This window comes from Lolium perenne, chromosome 7 (genome assembly GCF_019359855.2).
Source record: "Lolium perenne isolate Kyuss_39 chromosome 7, Kyuss_2.0, whole genome shotgun sequence".
In the NCBI taxonomy this organism is placed as follows: Eukaryota; Viridiplantae; Streptophyta; class Magnoliopsida; order Poales; family Poaceae; genus Lolium; species Lolium perenne.
In genome coordinates, this window is record NC_067250.2 from 251660188 (window position 1) to 251681315 (window position 21128).

General features: G+C 39.7%; 1 protein-coding gene across 2 annotated transcripts; it reads right to left on the minus strand.

Moving 5' to 3' along the window:
• Nucleotides 1-9531: 9531 nt before the first annotated feature.
• LOC127313311 (histone deacetylase 1) lies at nucleotides 9532-17721 on the minus strand. 2 transcript variants are annotated; one of them, XM_051343853.2, is made up of 7 exons: nucleotides 17107-17721; nucleotides 16577-17017; nucleotides 13796-14026; nucleotides 12116-12207; nucleotides 11968-12031; nucleotides 10138-10218; nucleotides 9532-10001 (listed from the first exon to the last, which is right to left on the minus strand). In XM_051343853.2, exons 1-7 carry the CDS (start codon nucleotides 17644-17646, stop codon nucleotides 9894-9896), a joined length of 1557 nt encoding a protein of 518 aa, XP_051199813.1. In that variant the 5' UTR covers nucleotides 17647-17721; the 3' UTR covers nucleotides 9532-9893. The 2 variants fall into 2 exon arrangements, with proteins under 2 accessions (XP_051199813.1, XP_051199812.1); XM_051343852.2 differs by having other exon boundaries at nucleotides 10138-10221; nucleotides 17107-17720.
• Between the last annotated feature and the right edge of the window lie 3407 nt (nucleotides 17722-21128).

Consider the following 21128-nt stretch of genomic DNA (forward strand, 5'->3'; position numbering starts at 1 on the left):
CCACAATGTGGTAAGTACTTTACGTGTTTGATCGTGATGGTTCTTTAGTCATTATTTTGGATAGTTATTTGGTGCTCTTTTGCGCCATTAACTATCTTGATGTGAATTCGCAGAAAGTTGGTTTTAACAATCTATTTGATCGCTACCATCTCATTCGTTCTATTGACACTTGTGTGTATCCATATATGGTTGGTGGTATACCCCTTCATTAGCTACTACCTGTTTCTCCAGTCTCCTATTGACGCAGTATTTGTATGATAGTTGTATGTGCATTTCGAAACTGGTTGTTGTTATACCAAGTTATTATCTTATAGCTATTTTTTATGAATGTTGTTGTCGAACAACGTGTATATTTATGTTTGTGTGCATGTTCTTATTATGCAAGACTAACTTGTCAATGTTATTTTTCCAACCAATCCATCATGTGAACCACTATTAGAACCTCCAAAATTAATAGCAATGACGCCATGGAAGTTTGACATCTTAATTCTTAGTTGGTGATCACCTCCAGGGATCACCGGAGTATAATTTAATAAGTATTTGAGTGTCGAACCCACGAGGAGCTGAAGGTAAACTATCTATTCTCTAAAGCCATATAACCCACTTATATGGCCTTCTATGCAAAGGTGGGAGATATGATGTGTGTGTGTGTGGAAGTTTTACTAGAATCTATAAGTGCTGAAATTAAAAATGCAAGAAGTAAATTGCAAGACAAGTAAAGTGAAATAAAGAAAAATTCAATGAGATGAAATGAAGTGAAGTGGAGTAACTCGTGATAGAAGTGATCATGCAAATTGCTATTTCATTTGTGTGGTTGTCATAATTAGTGAAGTTCATTGAAGTCTTTTTAGTGTTTCTTCTAGGTTAGATCCATAGATAGGTGTAGCCATATACATGTGCAAGTATACCCCTAGTGATTGGTCCTAAGGCTATTTTCATGAGCAAGCAAAGGAATCATTAAGACATGCATATAAGAATGTCCAACCACCACTGTAAGTTTAAAGGTCCCCATTATTGGTCCCCCGTTAACATGCATATAAGAATCAGGACCAGGTTTCTGGCACTCCTACTATCCGTCATCCTGTCAACGTCCAACGGTGATAACCTTATGCATCCCCATGACATATGTGTGCACTCATATATCAATATATAACACCATCATAGAAGATAATAAATACTTGTATGCAACCAACAACAAACTATATAACATTTGCTATGAACAATTCACTACTCAAACATCAACATAGAGATATAATAGATCATGGGAAAACAATATATTGTATCATACATCATGTTTGGCAAGATATTACATAGGGGTTGATGAAGAGTTGATGTAGATGTTAATGAAGATGTGCAACCCGTGGAGGAGATGTCGGTGAACATCCCCGTGGTGGCGGCCACGGGAGATGGCGGCACCCCGATGGCGGCGCCCCGATGGCGGTAGGAGGGCGGAGCCGGTAGTAGGAAGGCGGTGGCTGCCCTTGGGGGCAGCGGCCCCTTGCCCCTTATTCTTCATTGTACTTGGTGTTGGTATGGAGGAGGTTTTCCCCCTCCTTGGCGGCTGCCGAGGAGGAGGATTTTCATCACAATGTATGGGGGCCTCCAAAACAAGGGTTTCCCCTCAATATATATTATGAGACCATAAAGTCGTGACTTGGCCGAATCCATCAAATATGGCAAGAGTTTGTGTCAATCACGTCACCAATTTTCGGGTTTCTGAAACTGCCTTTGTACCCTTCGGTAATATCGCGACCACGGGAGCATCCGGACTCCGATTGGGACGCTCTTCCTATCAAATGGAAGATATGGAAATTACCCACAACTTTTTCAATTGATACTTTTCATTTGACACTATATTCAGGGATCCTCAGGGCCATATTTGAAAACAGTACTGCAGGAACAAATTTCAGGAAACTTCATGTTGCACCATAATGATCAGTTTCCTTCCATATTTGCCTATTTCCTACATAATAAATTTTAAACAATAAATTGTGCAATTTTTTAACTATTAATAGGTTAGTCTCAATAAATATAATAAAGTTGTAATATAATAAGGATTTTAGCGCAATAAACTACAAGGTTCATGTATGCATTTTACATGCATCAACATCCTCAAGCATTACCTATGCTCGTCCTCGAGCATAAAGATGATAAAACTAACATGGAATTTGGAGTTTATTGCATCTCATCTATGTAATCATGAAAAGTCTTACAAGATTCAATCAATAAAGAATAACAATAAGTAATAGTGATAACTCTTACATTTCATAAGAATGCATAATAGTAAATAACATTGTAAGAAACATGAATTATAAATAGTATGAATCATAAAGAATGCTTAGTAGAATCCTATAGAATTGTTGGAAAACTCTTTGTCCTCTCTTTTCATGAATTTTATTTAATTCTTGAACACAAGAAAGTAAGCAGGAAATGTATGTGCTAAATCTCCAACAAAAGAAAACGTAAAGAGCATAAAACATGGTTTTGAGCTATGCATTTCATGTAAACAATAATAATAAGGATGGGGTACCAAGTATCTTATGAATGAAGATATCTATGTGTCATGAGTTTGACCTCTTATGAGTAAATATTGCCTCACTTTCTTGAATGCTAAGGACTACACCTCTTGCTAGTTAATTATGGGTCACCAAGACCTTTCGACATACTTGTTTTAACCAAGTGTCGCAATGAGGTACCTTCATACCACATGTACAAAGAACCAAAGGAGATGTGCATCTTAACTATAGGCCATCCATACTGGGACAACATGAACAACAAACGTTGAGCATCCTCTCTAACTCTCTCTCACTTTTTTCATACTCTTTTTGTTTCTTTTCTCATACTCCTTTTTCACACAACTTTTTTTCATTTTTTCACAACTCTTTATTTTAACACAAATTTTGTTCACTCTTACTATTGAGGATGCTCGTTGTTAAAACTTCCACCATGATTAAGCATGGCTTCGGTTAGCAGCTCATTGTTCTTCTCTAACAATGTATGCTTACTTGATTAAATAATCTCTACTTATTTCACAAGAGATAGTCATCAACAAAACAAAATAAATGATGATGAACACAGGGTGCAATATCCCAAAAGTGCAATGTTGAAAGACTTCCCCGATAAACATGGTTACGGTCTAGCTCATCACTCATAATCAGTCAAACCAACAACATGCATAGTGGTATTTCCTACCAAACCTTACTTTCTTATGAGCTTTAAATTAAAGAAAACTGGAATTTTGAAAAAGGTTAGAGGCAAAACACACACATTATACTTGGAATATCAAGTGCTATATAGGTAGCTATGATAGATATTGGATTTGAGTTAACCTTGGAAGCAAGTCTATGTTTGTGTAAGAATTCAATTCTTTTAGCTAGCAAGAGGTCTAAAAGCATGCAATAGTATACATAGACTATTCATTTATGATCAAACAATCATACTTAAAATTTAATGTCTATGTATACTATCAAGAAGTAGCACTGAATAAGGCACATAACAAATCATTACTCAATAGAGCATGTAAAACTAATAGTACTATCCACAATATAAATTTCAGCTTTTTAATGCATCCATCTTCATCTTTTTAACATACAACTCACTCTCATGGACGCATTCAAGAATATGATAATATGTTTTGGTAGATCTTTATTACAAATGCAAGTCATCTATCATGATGGCAATGTTTATTTCAAAGAAAAACTAGAGACGAAACTACAAGTTTTTGCTAGAATTCTATGTTGCTCAAAAAATTAAGTTTACAAGTGTGCAAACCGAAAGTTTTTAATATAAATTCAGTGGGGTTCCTTGAGCATACCCAAGATTATGGTCTTCACCATTCTTGGATTTCTCTTGGTGTGGTGTTCTTCCATCCCCTGTGAAAAAACTTCAACACAAAACGTTCTTCCCATTCTTTTTTATAGGGTGACATTAGAGGTATAAAAAAATCATGCTTGCTGCTATTTTATTCAAGAATAAAAGTATATATTCATGAACAAGATATCACATAATGTTATACTAATTTTAGCATACCAAAAACAAGGTAAAGCAGAATCTGTCCAGAATTTTTTCTGCAGCAAAACTGATTTTTTAGGACGACTTAGACACCTAAAAAAATTAAAAATATTTAAGTGAATATATAGATGAAAAGTTTAATCTACTGCATTTTTATCTAGATTTTAGGAGCTACCAGTAGGGAGAAAAAATCGTGCACTAAAAAGTACAGCGCAGAAATCAGCAACTCCATATTATATTTGCAACTTTAAACATCCAAATGGGTAAAAACTTGGTACTTTATTTTAGAAACCAGAGAGTAAACAAAAGTAAAACTAACATTCTACAGAAATCATGCATAGAAAAAACCAAAAACAAACAAAGATAAATAAAGATATAGTCACCGCAAACATTTAAAGGGATCATGAAGCTAAAACTAGAACATGAGTTTAAAACGATTTACTTGAGATATTTGATAGAAGAGGGGGGTGCGTGGGCATCCCCAAGCTTATGATCGTGCTACCTCCGGTCCTCTACTTCTTCCTCATCATATCATGTTACTCATCTCAATCAAAAAAAAGTTCATCTCCATGATATATTTCAATGCCTACAAAATTGTTAGTTCTCCAAACAAATGATATGATAATTTCCACCAAGATGGGAACTATAGGAATCATTGGGAAACCATTTTATTCAAGAAGCTAATATATAAATAAAATAAAACACTCTTTTTTTTATTTTGTTTTACTATAGGAAGATTTTTAATGATATAGGCTTAGCAATGGTTCCATTGGCATGAACAACACATGCTCAAGGTCGACCCCAATTTTTTCATTGCTCATCCTTCTCATTTACTCTTCCATATCTTATTTTTTAATTTTATTAAAACATGTAAACTCACTAATATGTAATAAGAAGTAAAGCTATTTAACAAGGACATAAAGGTGTGCTCAAATTAAAAGTTATTACTTGAAAGCATATGGAGCGCACCACAAGATTTAAAACCATTAACTTTTAAGTCTCACCCTCTTCCTATGCATTGGCATTTTATATATGAATATACAATAGCAACTAAATGGTAGCCAATGCATATAATGACCAGTATCTTGCATTTTAAATAACATGATACATAAAGAGGGTTCTTATCTCTTCCTCTTTCATAAAAATTGCAAGCATCAGGAGTAGACTCGATAACATAGTTGTGAATAGAATCACCACATATAGACATATCATCTAATGAGCTTATGGTATCATCTATTTGTTTTCAATCATCATGATCCTCCCATAAATTATACTCCCTCCGTTCCTTTCTATAGTGCCTATAGATTTTTGGCACGGAAATTAGCGCAAGAGTATTTTTTACACAAGACCCCCTGGCTGAACGATTTGAGATCAGACTAAAATTAGGAAATTAATAACTTCCTAACTTACATTAACAAATCCCACAAATCTGTCTGGTTGACTCTCCATATATGTGCAGCCAGTTTTAATTAAGGAAAGAAAAATATTGCTTCCTAAATCTAAGCACTCCTTGGGGCCATGCATTAGGAATCTCAATTAATTGTTTCCTATTTTGTATGGATTTTTTCATGCATGTCGTGTGGGAGTTGACCGGTGGAGGGGGTAATTGAAAAAAAAGCCAAGCTACAGCCTTATATTGTGAAACAAATGCCAAAAATCTATAGGCACTATAGAAAGGAACGGAGGGAGTACAAACTTATTTCACATAGAGGATCATCAGCAATATTATAAGAAGGGGTGTTTTGTGTGTTACCATTGTTGGGAGTTGGAGATGGGTAGCTACTCTATTCTTCCTCCTCTTGATCTTCTTCATTCTCTTATTGGGGTTGCATGGGCATCCCCAAGCTTATGATTTTGTCATGCTCCTTCTCTTGTTATTCCTTGTCACTCTTAAAATGATTTCTTGTATTCAAAATATTAGTAGGCAAGGGAATATTCAAGCTTCTAACATAGTTGTATATGATATCATCCATATCGTGGTGCTTACGAAGAAGCATATTTTATATTTTTTATGGTTTTAATTTTATATGCAAGGTACTGAAAATAAACTAGCAATGCAAACAATAATATAAGCCTAGCGCTACGCTCCCCGGCAACGGCGCCAGGAAAGTATCTTGATAACCCCCAAGTGTAGGGGATCACCGTAGTACAATTCGATAAGTATTTAAGTGTCGAATCCATGAGGAGCTGAAGGTAAAATATCTATTCTCTAAAGCCCTATAACCCACTTATATGGCCTTCTATGCAAAGCTAGGAGATATGGTGTGTGTGTAGAAGTTTTACTAGAATCTATAAGTGCTAAAATTAAAATGCAAGACAAGTAAAGTGCAATAAAGTAAAATGCAATGAGATGAAGTGAAGTGGAGTGGAGTAACTCGTGATAGAAAGTGTTCAGGCAAATTTCTATTTTATTTGTGTGGTTGTCATAATTAATGAAGTTCATTGTAGTCTTTTTAGTGCTTCTTCTAGGTTGGAGCCATAGATAGGTGTAGCCATATACATGTGCAAGTACACCCCTAGTGATTGGTCCTAAGGCCATTTTCATAAGCAGGAAAGGGAATCATTAAGACATGTATATAAGAATATCCAGCCACGGATGTATGTTTAAAGGTCCCCATTAGTTTTCCCCCCCCCCCCCCCCCCCTCCACCCCGTTAACTTGCATCTAAGAATTAGGAGCAGGTTTCTGTCACTCATACTATCCCTCATCCTGTCAACATGCAACGGTGATAACTTTATGCATCCCCTTGACATATGTGTGCACTCATATATCAATACATAAGACTATCATAGAAGATAACAAATACTTGTATCCAACCAACAACAATCTATATAACAATTGCCATGAACAATCCACTACTCAAACATCAACATAGAGATACAATAGATCATGGAAAAACAATATATTGCATCATACATCATGTTTGCCAAGAGATTACATAGGGGGTGATGAAGAGTTGTTGTAGATGTTGATGAAGATGATGAAGATGTGCAGCCCGTGGAGGAGATGGCGGTGAAGATCCCCGTGGCGGTGCCCACGGGAGACAGCGGCGCCGACAGCAGGAGGGCGGCGGATTCCCTTGGGGCAGCGGCCCCTTGCCCCTTCTTCTTCCTTGGACTTGGTGTTGGTATGGAGGAGGTTTTTCCCCTCATTGGCGGCTGCCGAGGAGGAGGATTTTCGTCACAATGGATGGGGGCCTCCAAAACAATGGTTCCCCTCAATATATATTGTGAGTCCATAAAGTCGTGGCTTGGCTGAATCCATCAAAAATGGCAAGAGTTCATTGCAATCAACGTCACCAATTTTCGGGTTTCCAAAACTACCTCTGTATCCTTCAGTAATATCACGACCAAGGGAGCATCCGGACTTCGATTGGGGCGTTATTTATGTCAAACTAAAGATATGGAAATTACCCACAACTTTGTCAATTGACACTTTTTCATTTGACGCTATCTTCAGGGATCCCGGAACCATATTTGAAAACAGTACAGCAGGGACAAATTTCAGGAAACTCCCATAATGATCGGTTTCCTTCCATATTTGCCTATTTCCTATGTAACAATTTTTTTAAAAAAAAAATTATGCACTTTTGCAACTATTGATAGGTTATTCCCAACAAATATAATAAAATTGCAATATAATAAGTATTTTAGTGCAATAAACTACAAGGTTCATGTATATGCATTTTACATGCATCAGTTGGTAATTATGGCAGTTTACTTAAAGCCTTGCCATAATATAGAGAATAGTATTTTGGATGGAGTGTTAGATAATTATGTAGAGGATGGGATGTGCATGTTACAGTTTGCCGATGATACGATTTTTATGTTCCACGATAGTTTATGGATGGCTAGAAAAATGAAGTTTATTCTCTGCCTTTTTGAACAGTTGTCAGGCTTGAAATTTAATTTCATGAGAGAGAATTGTTTTGTTTTGGTAGAGCTAAGTCTAGAAGTGAGGAGTATGCAACTATTTTCACATGTGTGGATGGAGATATTCCTTTTAGGTATTTAGATGTTCCACTTAATTATGTAAAGTTGTACAATTTAGATTGGAAGGAAGGTGAAGAAAAAAGACACATGTTTGGAAGGGTAGAGAAAATTCTTATGGAGGAAGCCTTATATTACTTAAATCTTGTCTTTGTAGTATTCATTTTTATATGATTTCCTTGTTTGAGTTACCTAAAGGTGTGAATAAAAAAATTAGATTTCGTATGAGAGGATGTTCCAGAAAGAAAAAGAGGGAGTAAAAAAGTATAATCTAGTTAGTTGGGATAAGATTTGTCAACCAAAGGACCAGGGGTTTGGGTGTTATCAATTTAGTGAGTATGAATAAACTTAGTAAATGGTTGTGGAAGTTGGAAAATAGTGAGGGTATTCTAAGGGGCAAGTATGTTAAACATAATTTTCGTCCTAATCGTAGAGGAAAACCTGGTCAATCTTAATTAGTAGGCAAGTGTAAGAGAACTAGGTTTTGGGAGGATTTATAGCTGGGCAATAAACCTTTGATGCTTCAGTTCCTAGACTGTACAGTTTAACGTTTGATCATAACCTCAGTGTAGCTAGTGTTAGAAAGTAACTTCAAATGTATTAGTTTTAGGAGAAATTTATATGGTGATTGGTGAGACAGCTGAGATGTGGAGGCGTTTACAGCTCTTGTGTGCTGATGTTACATTGAGTGATGTAGAGGACTCCTCTAGTTGAATGCTTACTAAATCTAGAAAATTTTCTGTCCAATCAATGTATCTAGCTTCGGAGCTGACCTAGGTTAAATAGTTAGACATGAGGCTTTGGTTTGTTCGTGTCCCTCTAAAAATTAAGATTTTTATGTGGTTAACAACTCATGGTAGTATTCTTACCAAGGATATTTTGCTTCATAGGGGCTGGAAGGGTAAAGATGCTAGTTGTATTTTCTGTGATTGCAACGAAACTATTGATCATTTATTTTTTGGTTGTGCTGTGGCGAGAGTAGTGTTCCTAGTACTTTATTCGCAAAAAAAAAATGTTCCTAGTACTTTCTCTGGAATTGGTCGTTGGATTTGGAGATTTCCTTGTAGAGTTAGGAATGTTGTGGTTGTTGGGTTAGCGGCTTTAATCTGGACTATTTGGAATACTTGAAATAGTATTGTCTTTGATAAAGCTTTTCCTAGCTGTCCTAGTAATATGGTTGCTGAAGTGTGGATGACTCATTGGGACTGTTTGCAGAAACCAAGCTGCCGCTAGGCTAAGTTTCCTAGTGTTGCTCTATAGTTCTTGGCTTGTAAAAGCATCAGTAAAAATGATTCTGGGTTTGTACGTTTTCGGTGCTGGTTCGTAAAGAAGTTGAAGACTTGAGGTAGAGGTTGTGCAAGTAGCGAGAAGGCAGCAAACGTGAACCTGGAATTCATCGTTAGATGAAATTGGCAGCCTGGGCTCCTCAATTCGGAAAAAAAAAAAAGGAAATGGCAAGAAACTGGTTCAGTCAAAACCCTCGCTAACAATATTTTCAATCAACCATACTACCGATGTGAAAACATAGATGAGAAGAGAGATCAGCTCAAACCAAAACTAAGCCTTCGCCTAGCTATACATTTGCGCCAGAATGTGATATTCCACAACAACTGGCTAACGGGAGCAGAATGTAATGCACAACTACATCAGTTCCTCTACAGAAGCTGAATTTAAATCAATGCTACAATGGGAATCAACTATCATATGTGTCCAAATCACAAATATAGTGGGCAAAACACCACCAGTTCCCAAGGCAGGCATCCTTGATTCAGGTTTAAATAACTGGTGCAGCAGATTGTTTGAACTCTGCTTCAGCTTTCAGACTGTCCTTGTTTGTCCAATGAAGTCAATGAGCTACACAGACGGCATCAATTGGGAAGTTAAGACAGACGATCATGGTTTCTGATGCATTGCTGGTTGTTCCTGTACTTTGTTTGATCTCTCTGGTTCAGCCATGACTGTACCTGGTTCATCTATGGCCATCGAACTTGCATCAATTGGCTACAGATGACAATCACCACAAGAAAAAATCCAGTGTGGTTAGAGTATGGTCTAGGGACATGCACAAATGTGGTCACACCATGTGCAATGTGCATGTCTATTTGAGTTCTTCTAATACTAAGGTCACGAAACTTACAGAGGCCTGTTTCGAGGAGGCAACTCCATCAGCTACAGATTCTGTGCCTCTCGCTTGTTCCACATCTATTCCATTTCCATCCTGCTGCGCACCAATAAAAAAATCATTACAAACAACAAATTATACAGCATCTACAAAAGTTGTGTAAATTAATTATGTGAATGATGCTCTTTTACAATTGGGCCAACAATAGCCATATAAACATTAGAAACTTAATGTTATGAAATAATGTTGATCCAAGTTATGCCAGGGTCCACATAACGCCATAGGTCCAAGCATAACACGAAATGTGGAATCAGCAGGTAAGCACGTGGCAAACGCTTAATGGTAAGCCTCTATTTCCATATGTTAGGATTTGATATGTTTCCTTGTAAATGATGATTGGAACTCTTAAAGACAGACTTAATATCTGACCCTTTTTCTATGTTGCTTTGTTTGCTTACCTCCTAGTTCTATTAATCAAGCAGAACATATTAAAATGTACACATGATATATGCCTGATCCTAGTTCACTGCCAATAGAGCAGAACCTACTAAATCCCTCCCTTCCCTCCAATTTTATTTTATCTCCTACACCAAAACCTCTTTTGGCGCCACCGGCACCCTATCCACATGACAGAGAGGTGCCAAGGTTCTGGACCTCGTCCTCTTGCCGATCACCAGTACAACATGAGATCACGGGGTTAAGGCAGTAAGGTGAGGCTCCCAATCCCACTTGAACTACTAAGCGCATAAGGTAAAGCTGCGCTTTCGACAGTCTAAGAACAGAGCAATCAGCACAAATACTCCAAGAGCAACTAAAAAATATTTAGAGGCAGTCAATTTTCATACAGCACACAAGTGCCCATGGCCCAAAAGCCCATCTAATAATGTATCCACTCCTCACATTACCTAACTAACAACCCTCCCTTCTCCCTCACCACAGCAGACACAGCCCTCTGTTCTTCCTCGCCACAGCAGCACAGTGAATCGAGTAAGGGATGCCACGGGGGAAGCTGGAAACGGAGGAATGCTCGCTGGAGTGTAGGGAGGCAGCGAGCTTGCCATTCCCAAGCTCGAGAGGCGCCACAGCAACGACCAATGATGCAGCAATGACAAGGTGGCTGCAGAGACCGCTGCCGCTGGCGTACACTTCTCTGTGGGCCATATGCTAAATGGCTAAGGCAAGGGCTGCGGCTTACCATCCTATGGCAGCTTAGTGTTCAAGCAACGCCTTAAAAACCAAGCCTGAGATCGAACCCCACAAGCCCAAAACCCCGTAGTACATGAAACTATACAATTGCAAATTTGCAATACTAGCGTAACTAGGCACTGTAAGCAATATACAATCAAGATATTATCAGGTCTAATTCACTTAAACTGTTTTAATTCTTAATGTTTAGTTTGTCATATTAGAAAACTTCATAAGATTCAGAAGTGCCCCACGCAACCAAGATTAAAATTCCAAATGCTGGGCAATGCATCAACTCTCCATGAACTTCTTTTACAGCCCCCAAATATATAGTACTCCGTAACATGTTTCTGGAAAAAGGCATAATATATGTCCATTTGGCAGGAGATAGACAGCAATATGTCCATTTGGCAGGAGATAGACAGCAATTTGTACATAAACCCTTTCTATTTTACATGTTTCTGGAAAAAGGCATAATATACCTTGCTACATAAACCCTTTCTATTTGTCCATAAGGATAAACTGCAGCATTCATTATATGCAATACACATTGCTACTTAGTTGTCTGCAAAGCATACATTATATACCAAGACAATCACAACTTTATGCATATACCATTAAATCTATAATATGAGTTAAAGTAGAAGTAAAATAAAATACCTGATCTGTCGCCTTGGTTTCAGCAGATTCTCTCTTAACTCTCATGCTCTGAATACTGTTCTTCCTACATGACAAAATGACAGATCAGAACACATGGTGTTGCTATAAATAATGAACAAAATGATTAAGAACCAAATGAAAAGAACACCTTTCAGAGTCCTCCAGAGGCTTGGCATGATCCATTTCCATATCAGAATCAGCATGATGCCTTTCATCAGGATTCTCTAAATCTTCATCTTGCTGTACCCAACATAAAAGCAACTTAGCCAATATATGATGAATGCTAGCCATGCTGCTTCCAAAACTACAGCTACAGTTAACGAGCATTAGTGAACACATCTAGAGCTAATACCAAAATATCAGTATGTTGCGTGATAACACATAGCACATGAGTTCCATGTTAGCAAGACAAATACAATAGTCCCTAACAATGAACCCATGGTCTTTAGCCCAACACAACAGGAAGTGAACATAAGAAAAACAATCATACAGACATCTGACGAGTTAGCAAGCTTTGAGGCTTATCAACTGGATAATAGCAGACAATTGATTCATGTATTATTTAAATAATACACATCCAATTTGATAAATTCTGAAGTTAATTTAAACTTTATAGATATAATTCGCAGTGATAGTACACAATATACATGGTGATTATAGAGCACGCTGCGCAAAGAGTATTCGTACTGATAACACCTATGAACTATGAAGCATTAGTTGGCTGCATGAAATGGGCAGAGGACTTTCTTCCAGATTTAATCAAATGGGTAGATTTTTTGCTCCCAGCACCAAAGACACATAACATACAGAGCAAAATGAAGAAAATGAGTAAATTAGGCAAAGACTACTGCAAATTGCTACTATCAGTGTTATTCATACAGGCCAGACTGTGAATGCATAAGTAGGGCACGGATTGGCATGGTCACATGGACATGGTATTTTAGCAGTTTTCTAACATAGAAAGGCCATCTACTAGCCTTTACTTATATTTTCAAGAAAGAAGTCCACTGAAGCACCTCAAAGAATTGGAGATGCTCAAATAACCTATTTATAATTATTATCTAACCTAGCCTCAAAACTATTGGTGACTGGTGGTTGATCAATCCACCCCCATCCTCGTCGACATAACCACAGCCGTCACTAGACCACCTCAGGACACCACAGCCTGAGCCACAAGCAGTCACCACAGCTCGCTGTTGCTGGAGTTCTAACACCGACCTGTTTTGGCATGTCGCGCCACCACTCCGGCTGTTGCCGGACGCGCTTCTGATACACCGTGCAGGGATCCCAAAGGTCCAAACACAGGTTCATGTTTGCGGAGAAGGTGTTTGCGGGGATGCATTTCCTTCCGCTGATTCGTTCATAAAATGTCTCATGAAATGTTTACTTTTCTTCAGGAATGATTGATTGGACTGCTCTAGTTGGGATGTTCCATGCCATCTGAGGCGGCTTCCACTTGTGCAAAACCAAGTATAAGTCTACCATAATGGCAATACCACCTACAAAAACCACCGTCGGGGTGAAATGATCCGAAATAGGTTGTTTAGGGAGTTAAATGAGATGAAAATAGTTTAGAGGTTACTTGAGCCTAGCCATAGTTTAAGGGGTGTAAGTGATGTTTTCCCCTTGTATTTATGGGAATGACATCTGTGGTCATTGCAATACTGGAAACTTAGCGCTTTAGTAGAAATGCAGAACCAAAGTCAGTATTCATCCTCCACACACATGGTCCATGTTGTTCAGAATAACTAGATCAATGGTGTGAAAGCCTTTTATTAATTTAGCTGATATATGCTAAAGTGGATGAAATAAATGCTGGAAAGATTACCTCAGGTTGCTCGGCCTCAGGAGGTCGCTCTTGAAACTGAACGCTAGGAGCATGTCGGAGTTTTGTAAGATTATCGAGAAGTCTTGATCTTATTTCATCCAATTGCCTGTGTGTGTTTTTGTTCTCCATGTTACTTGGTGCAACATGAAGAGTATAATCTGGACCAAAATACTCATAATACTCATTTAGCGGCATCTTGTCAGCAAGCTCATGACCAAGTGCCACTCCTGTCTGCACAAAGGGCGAAAAGGAACATCAGTAATTGAATTGGTGAAAACTGAAAAGGCATATATGTAGAAAAGGCAATAAAATCCCCCGAAGACTTCAAATACCTCTCTGTTAATGATAATTTATATACTATGTTCTAAATTTTGTGGTAAAAAATAAAATGAACTGTACAATCAACAGATAGATAAGTGAAATACGGAAGGATTTAACCTTTACAGAAATACGTGTTATATGTTTCATGCAGTACAAAAAATAGAAACATATTTATCAGTGAACAGTAAATAACCTTGTGTGATTGTGTCAAATTGCATTACAAGCATTATTTTGAACTAAGGAATAACTAAATCAATACAAGACTAAATATAGTCCAGTGGTTGAGAATGGCACATACTCTAAGTTCTACAAAAAAAATCATGATTCCATCCAATCCTTCTGCCCTGTTCCTTTCATCCAAAAATATTTATTGTACACCTTATGTCTGCACTATCTTATTATTTTGTCCCAAAATATATCTTTTATATACTATTGATATAAATGAATTTCGTTTGTCTTAATTCTATCAAGCCCTGTCATTAGTTGTGTAGTATATCCGGCCACTGGCATGCTAAACTCTCGGCTCTACCACCTGGAATCTACAGAACTTGAGAAAATAGTAGCCACTAATGTTGTATAATTTTAAGTAAAAAATATTGTGGCTCTGTAGCAACATATACGGAAAAATATGACAGAAACTATGTGACTTAACTTTGCAATACATTTTAATGAATTTCAGTATCTTATTTAAGTATTGCATTGGAATAGCATGGTTTAAACAAACAGTATTTTATGAAGCAGAATATTGAGGACCCTAAACAACGACAGCCGACAGGGCCATTGTAGCGCACAGTTTAGGGCATGTGCCACAAGTGTAGCAAGACACAGTTTTATTGGCAGCCAAATTTGTCACCACGTGTGGCAAAAGTTGGCTACCAAATAAGTCTATGACAGGTATGATAAAACCATAAGAAAGTGTGGGTCGCCACAACTGTGGCTGCAAACCTGCAACTAAACACTTGCCTGCCTAACTTTTGGCAAGATGTCACTACAAACCTACCAATTAAAAATGTGTTCTACGAAAGAAACTGTAATCCAAAACCAAGAAACACCATTACGTGCAGGATTAGGGTGGTGTGGCGACAAAATGGAGAATGTGTGATAGCTACAAAGCAGCGATGTCCTAACAATATCTTGAGGCGGAAACATATTGGAATGCTTTAGGCCCTGTTTTGAAGAGGAGTATCTTTTTTGGTAACTTTTGCTATTTAGTTCAAATTTGATATAAATACCAAAACCTTTTAGCGAAATACCCATTTTTCTTAAAAGCTCCTTATGGATTTTAAACAGAGGTGTATAACCCATGAGCCGATAATTTCCTTTTCCGAAAAGCAGAGACCTATATCTTATACTCATATGTACTGTAATAAGGCTTTATGGGAAACACACGACATTTCTTAGCATAGCAACAATTGTTAAAAATATCCGCATGTGGACAAAATAACGACATGCTTTCTTTGCACTAGTAGCATATAGAAGCGAAGTAGATTTGCATAACATGACAGTTTCCACATAAGTAATCATAAATGCCAAATCACTTTGCCAAGCCTGTGTGTCCATGTTGAATCAAGTGCAGTGCACGCATAGTATTTGTGCTACAGAGGATGCTAGAACTTTCTTATTTTACACAACCAGATGCTAGTAATGCTACAACCTATTAGCATGCAACTTTCTACTGTGCAACAGTATGTTCAGTAAGCGAAACAACACAGTGCTACTGTAGCATATAACTGAAACATGGTACCAATCAAAATCATGTCATGTGAAAAGAAGGTACGATGCAAAACCAAGAAAAAATATTAGGTGCAGAGGGTGGTTGGTGACAACATGAACAATGAGTGCTAGCTATGCCCTAACAATTTCTTGAGACGAAAACATGATGGAATGCTTTATGGGTTTTAAACACAGGCATAAAACTCATTAAGTTGATATTCTTGTCGTTTTACTAAAACAAAGACCTACAGCATAATGACACATGTACTGTATAGAACCTTTTATGGATATGACTATGTAAAGCGACAAAAGATATCTATTAGCATATCAACAGTTGTCAGGGATATGGTTGTGGAAAATGAATTTGAAACTGTGTGTCATGGTGGATACACATGGTGCCAATCCCAATATTTCACAACCTTCAGGTTGTTTTCATGTGGTTTCGGGGCACAGTAGCATCCCAAGCCATGGGAGCAGTAGTAGCATATGTAGAAGAGAAATTTGTAAAACATGATATCCTCATAATTTACTCATGAATGTTAAGTCACTTTGGCCAATCGGTCTGAAATCATAGACATTTTTAGGTGTTGGTGCTGCAGAATAACGTTCTTATTTCCCAGAAACGGACATTTCAAACGCAATTAATTAGAAAAAAGGCATCCGAATAGGTATAATAATGATGCATAACAGAAGTGGAATGGCTCTAGAAAATGGAACTCTGCATGAAATTTCCCTACTATATATTACCTCGTAGCACCAACATCTCGCAACGTTTCTTATGGTATACCCGCCGCCGCCAAGCAGCAGCACGGGGACATTGAAGGACCTCATGAATCTCACGCACTCGGCGTGCCCCTTGATGGATAGGTTGAAGCAGCCCAACCTGTCACCCGACAAGGAGTCCGCGCCGCACTGGAGCACCACGGCGCCAGGGCGGAAAATCTCCATAACCTTGGCCATGATCGGCTTGAACAGCGACTGGTAGCTCTCGTCATCGATCCCGTCGTCCAACGGGACATTCAGGGAGTAGTACTTCCCCTTGGAGTGGCCAACGTCACGAATGTCTCCGGTCCCTGGGAAATAATCCCCAAACTTGTGGAACGAGACCGTCATCACCCTGTCCGTGGTGTAGAACGCCTCCTCCACGCCGTCCCCGTGGTGGATATCGATATCCACATAGAGAACGCGCTGCGAATACAGATTTAAAAAAATATCAAGAGAATGTAATTTTGCAAAATTGAGGGGTGGGAGATGAGATGGCAGGGCAGGGCGGGTACCTGGTGGTATTTGAGGAGCTCGAGGATGGCGAGTACGATGTCGTTGACGTAGCAGAATCCTGATGCCTCGCACTTCTTGGCGTGGTGCAGGCCGCCGGCCCAGTTGATGGCGATGTCGTGTCCGTGGTTGAGCTTGACGGCGCCGCCGACGGAGCCGCCGGCGTAGGTCTGGCAGAAGGTGTAGAGGCCGTCGAAGACGGGGCAGTCCTCGCCGACGTTGAAGCGCTTGAGGGCGCGGATCTGGTCCTGCTGCGTCTCGGGGGTGACGGAGCGGAGGAAGGAGACGTAGTCGTCGGCGTGGAAGCGGCAGAGGTCGCGGTCGCGGGCGGGGTGCGGCTTGAGGACCTGCATCTGGTCGAGGAGGCCGTAGTGGGCGAGCAGGGCGTGGGTCATGCGGATGCGGTGCGGCTTCATCGGGTGGCCCTGCCCGTAGTAGTAGTTGCCCACCTCCGAGTCGTAGAAGTAGCAGACGCGGCGCTTGGAGCCGTCCGTGCCGGTGGTGGGGAGCGAGTTGCCGCCGCCGCCGGCGGAGATGTCCATGGCGGCGCGCCGGGATGGCGTTTCTCCTCTCCCCTGTCTGTCTGTGTTTTGTGTGTGTGTTTCTGGGTTTCGGCTCTCGGCGGCGTTTGAGTGAGGTGAGGTGAGGGCGATGAGGGAAATTGGGGAGGGCCGGGTAAGGCGCTACAAGAGGAGAGGAGAAAGCTTTTCGATTTGGGGTATTCTGCGGCCTGTACAGACCGTTGGATTCGGGGTCTGTTGTCATGGTAAAAAGTTTTTTAATCCTCTAAGTATGGGCCTTCAGATCTTGCTTTGCTATATTAATTTTGCAACTTTGCGAGGAGGATTATCTTCATAGTTTTTGTACCGGCTGCTACATCCTCGACAATGATGATTCATATTCTCGGTTCTCCATCGACGTCAACAAAGCTAGTCGGTTGTTATTCTCATGCTGTTATTGGTACTCCTGTCGATGTTGAATGAATGCTTTAATGGTTTCGCGAATGCACACAGTCATGCCATTGCGGATCAAATTAAAATTATGGAAGAACCTTCGTTGGTATTTACAGGTCTATGGTTTATTATCTATCTTTGGTTGTCTTCAGAAAAGTATAAGATTGTGTTTTGAAAGAAGAAAGCGTTTCAAGACCTGAGATTTTTTTGCGTGGAAGTTTGGGGATTTTATTTCCTCTTTAAAGAGTTACGGCTAGTTAGGCTTTCACACAGCTAACTGCTCATCACTTTTAAAGTGCTCGCAAGCTTTACACATAGATGTGCCAAGTGATCTACCTCCCTCCTAACATGTTTTATTGAAAACGGAGAGAAATTCTTCGCCATCTCCGCAACTTCATCAAGAATAAGCACCACAATAGAACGGGAATTGTAGCGTGATGTCCAGAGATCCGCCACCTCTAGACAGTCAGACTTTATTTTGTAATCGTTGGAGACAGCTCTTGTATCTCTACCATGTGCTATTTATTACTATAATATATGTAGTATTGATTGTCAAAAATAAAGTCAAACGTGTGCCATTTTGCCAAATTTTCTTCTTCTATTTTGATTCTAGTATAGTATATATTTATGGTGTTGTTCATGTACAAGTCGATGACCTAAATTATCCAAGTAAAAATTCTAGTAACATGAAGTAGGTAAGTAGGTTAAAATACTCCCTTCTTTGCACCAAAAATATCTCACCTTTGTCAAAATTTGGATGTAAAGAACTAAGACAAGATGGAGACAGTGAAGATGTTGGTTCGACAGCGGCAACAATAACAATTGTGGCTCCAACCCATGAGACAATGTCTCACAGCTGTGTTGCCTGCTCCCCTCTTCTTACTACTTGAGTCTCCCTTAAAAGATGTGGTGGGTCTTTGAGATGGAGGCTTGGCACAACCCCAAATGCCTATGGATATGCAGGTGTTCTTGCGTGGTTGATCTTGGAGCTAGGAAAGATGTGTATGGTTGTCTCTCCATTCACTCACAAAACCTTTCTTATCTCCCATACAAAGTATTGATACAAACAACACCATTTTTGAAGACCAATTAGGGAGATATCAAGCCATTCCCGAGCTTGTCTTCATGGGGCACGAGTGTGCGCACTTACTGGTATGTGGTATATGTGATGTGTAAGGCCTTGTTTGGTAGGCACGATTAGAGTGTACCTTAGAGTATTACTATTATCCCTAGTGTTTTGGGTGAAGAAACTTCCTTCACCCTACCTTAGAGTATTACTATTATCCATAGTATTTTGGGTGAAGAAACTTCCTCCACCCAATCACCTCAACCCTATTGGGGGCGTGCATTGAAAACAAAAATTTCCTACGAAGATAACCAAGATCCTTCGATCATAGATGGAACTAGCGGAAGCTTTCGGTGACGAGGTTGGTGAAAATGTGAGTCGATCCCCACAAACAGACTCTTCTAGTCGCAAGGAGATGTATTACCTCTCGAACCATGAACCGCTCCCACGAGAAAGTGTCGGACATGTGATACGTCTCCGACGTATCGATAATTTCTTATGTTTCATGCCACATTATTGATGATATATACATGTTTTATGCATACTTTATGTCATTATTATGCGTTTTCCAGAACTAACCTATTGACGAGATGCCGAAGGGCCAGTTGCTGTTTTCTGCTGTTTTTGGTTTCAGAAATCCTAGTAAGGAAATATTCTCGGAATCGGACGAAATCAACGCCCAGCATCTTAGGATTGCATGAAGCTTCCAGAACACCCGAGAGCCGCCAGAGGGGGGCCACAGGCCCACCACACACCAGGCTGGCGCGGCCAAGGGGGGGCCCGCGCCCCCCTAGTGTGTCACCGCCTCGTCGACCCTCCGACTCCGCCTCTTCGCCTATATAAAGGTCCCTGACCTAAAACATCGATACGGAAAAGCCACGGTACGAGAAACCTTCCAGAGCCGCCGCTATCGCGAAGCCAAGATCTGGGGGACAGGAGTCTCTGTTCCGGCACGCCGCCGGGACGGGGAAGTGCCCCCGGAAGGCTCCTCCATCAACACCACCGCCATCTTCATCAACGCTGCTGTCTCCCATGAGGAGGGAGTAGTTCTCCATCGAGGCTCGGGGCTGTACCGGTAGCTATGTGGTTCATCTCTCTCCTATGTGCTTCAATACAATAATCTCATGAGCTGCCTTACATGATTGAGATTCATATGATGATGCTTGTAATCTAGATGTCATTATGCTAGTCAAGTGGATTTTACTTATGTGATCTCCGGAGACTCCTTGTCCCACGTGTGTAAAGGTGACAGTGTGTGCACCGTGTGGGTCTCTTAGGCTATATTTCACAGAATACTTATTCGCTGTTATGAATGGCATAGTGAAGTGCTTATTTATATCTCTTTATGATTGCAATGTGTTTTGTATCACAATTTATATGTGTGCTACTCTAGTGATGTTATTAAAGTAGTTTATTCCTCCTGCACGGTGTAATGGTGACAGTGTGTGCATCATGTAGTACTTGGCGTAGGCTATGATTGTGATCTCTTGTAGATTATGAAGTTAACTATTGCTATGATAGTATTGATGTGATCTATTCCTCCTTTCGTAGTGTGAAGGTGATAGTGTGCATGCTATGTTAGTACTTGGTTTGGTTATGTTGATCTGTTATGCACTCTAAGGTTATTTAAATATGAACATTGAATATTGTGGAGCTTGTTAACTCCGGCATTGAGGGTTCGTGTAATCCTACACAGTTAGTGGTGTTCATCATCCAACAAGAGGGTGTAGAGTCTAGCATCTATTTATTTATTCTGTTATGTGATCAATGTTGAGAGTGTCCACTAGTGAAAGTATGATCCCTAGGCCTTGTTCCTAAATACTGCTATCGCTGCTTGTTTACTGTTTTACTGCATCTTTACTTCCTGCAATATTACTACCATCAATCGCACGCCTTGACAAGCACTTTTCTGGCGCCGTTACTACTGCTCGCATTTATTCATACCACCTGTATTTCACTATCTCTTCGCCGAACTAGTGCACCTATTAGGTGTGTTGGGGACACA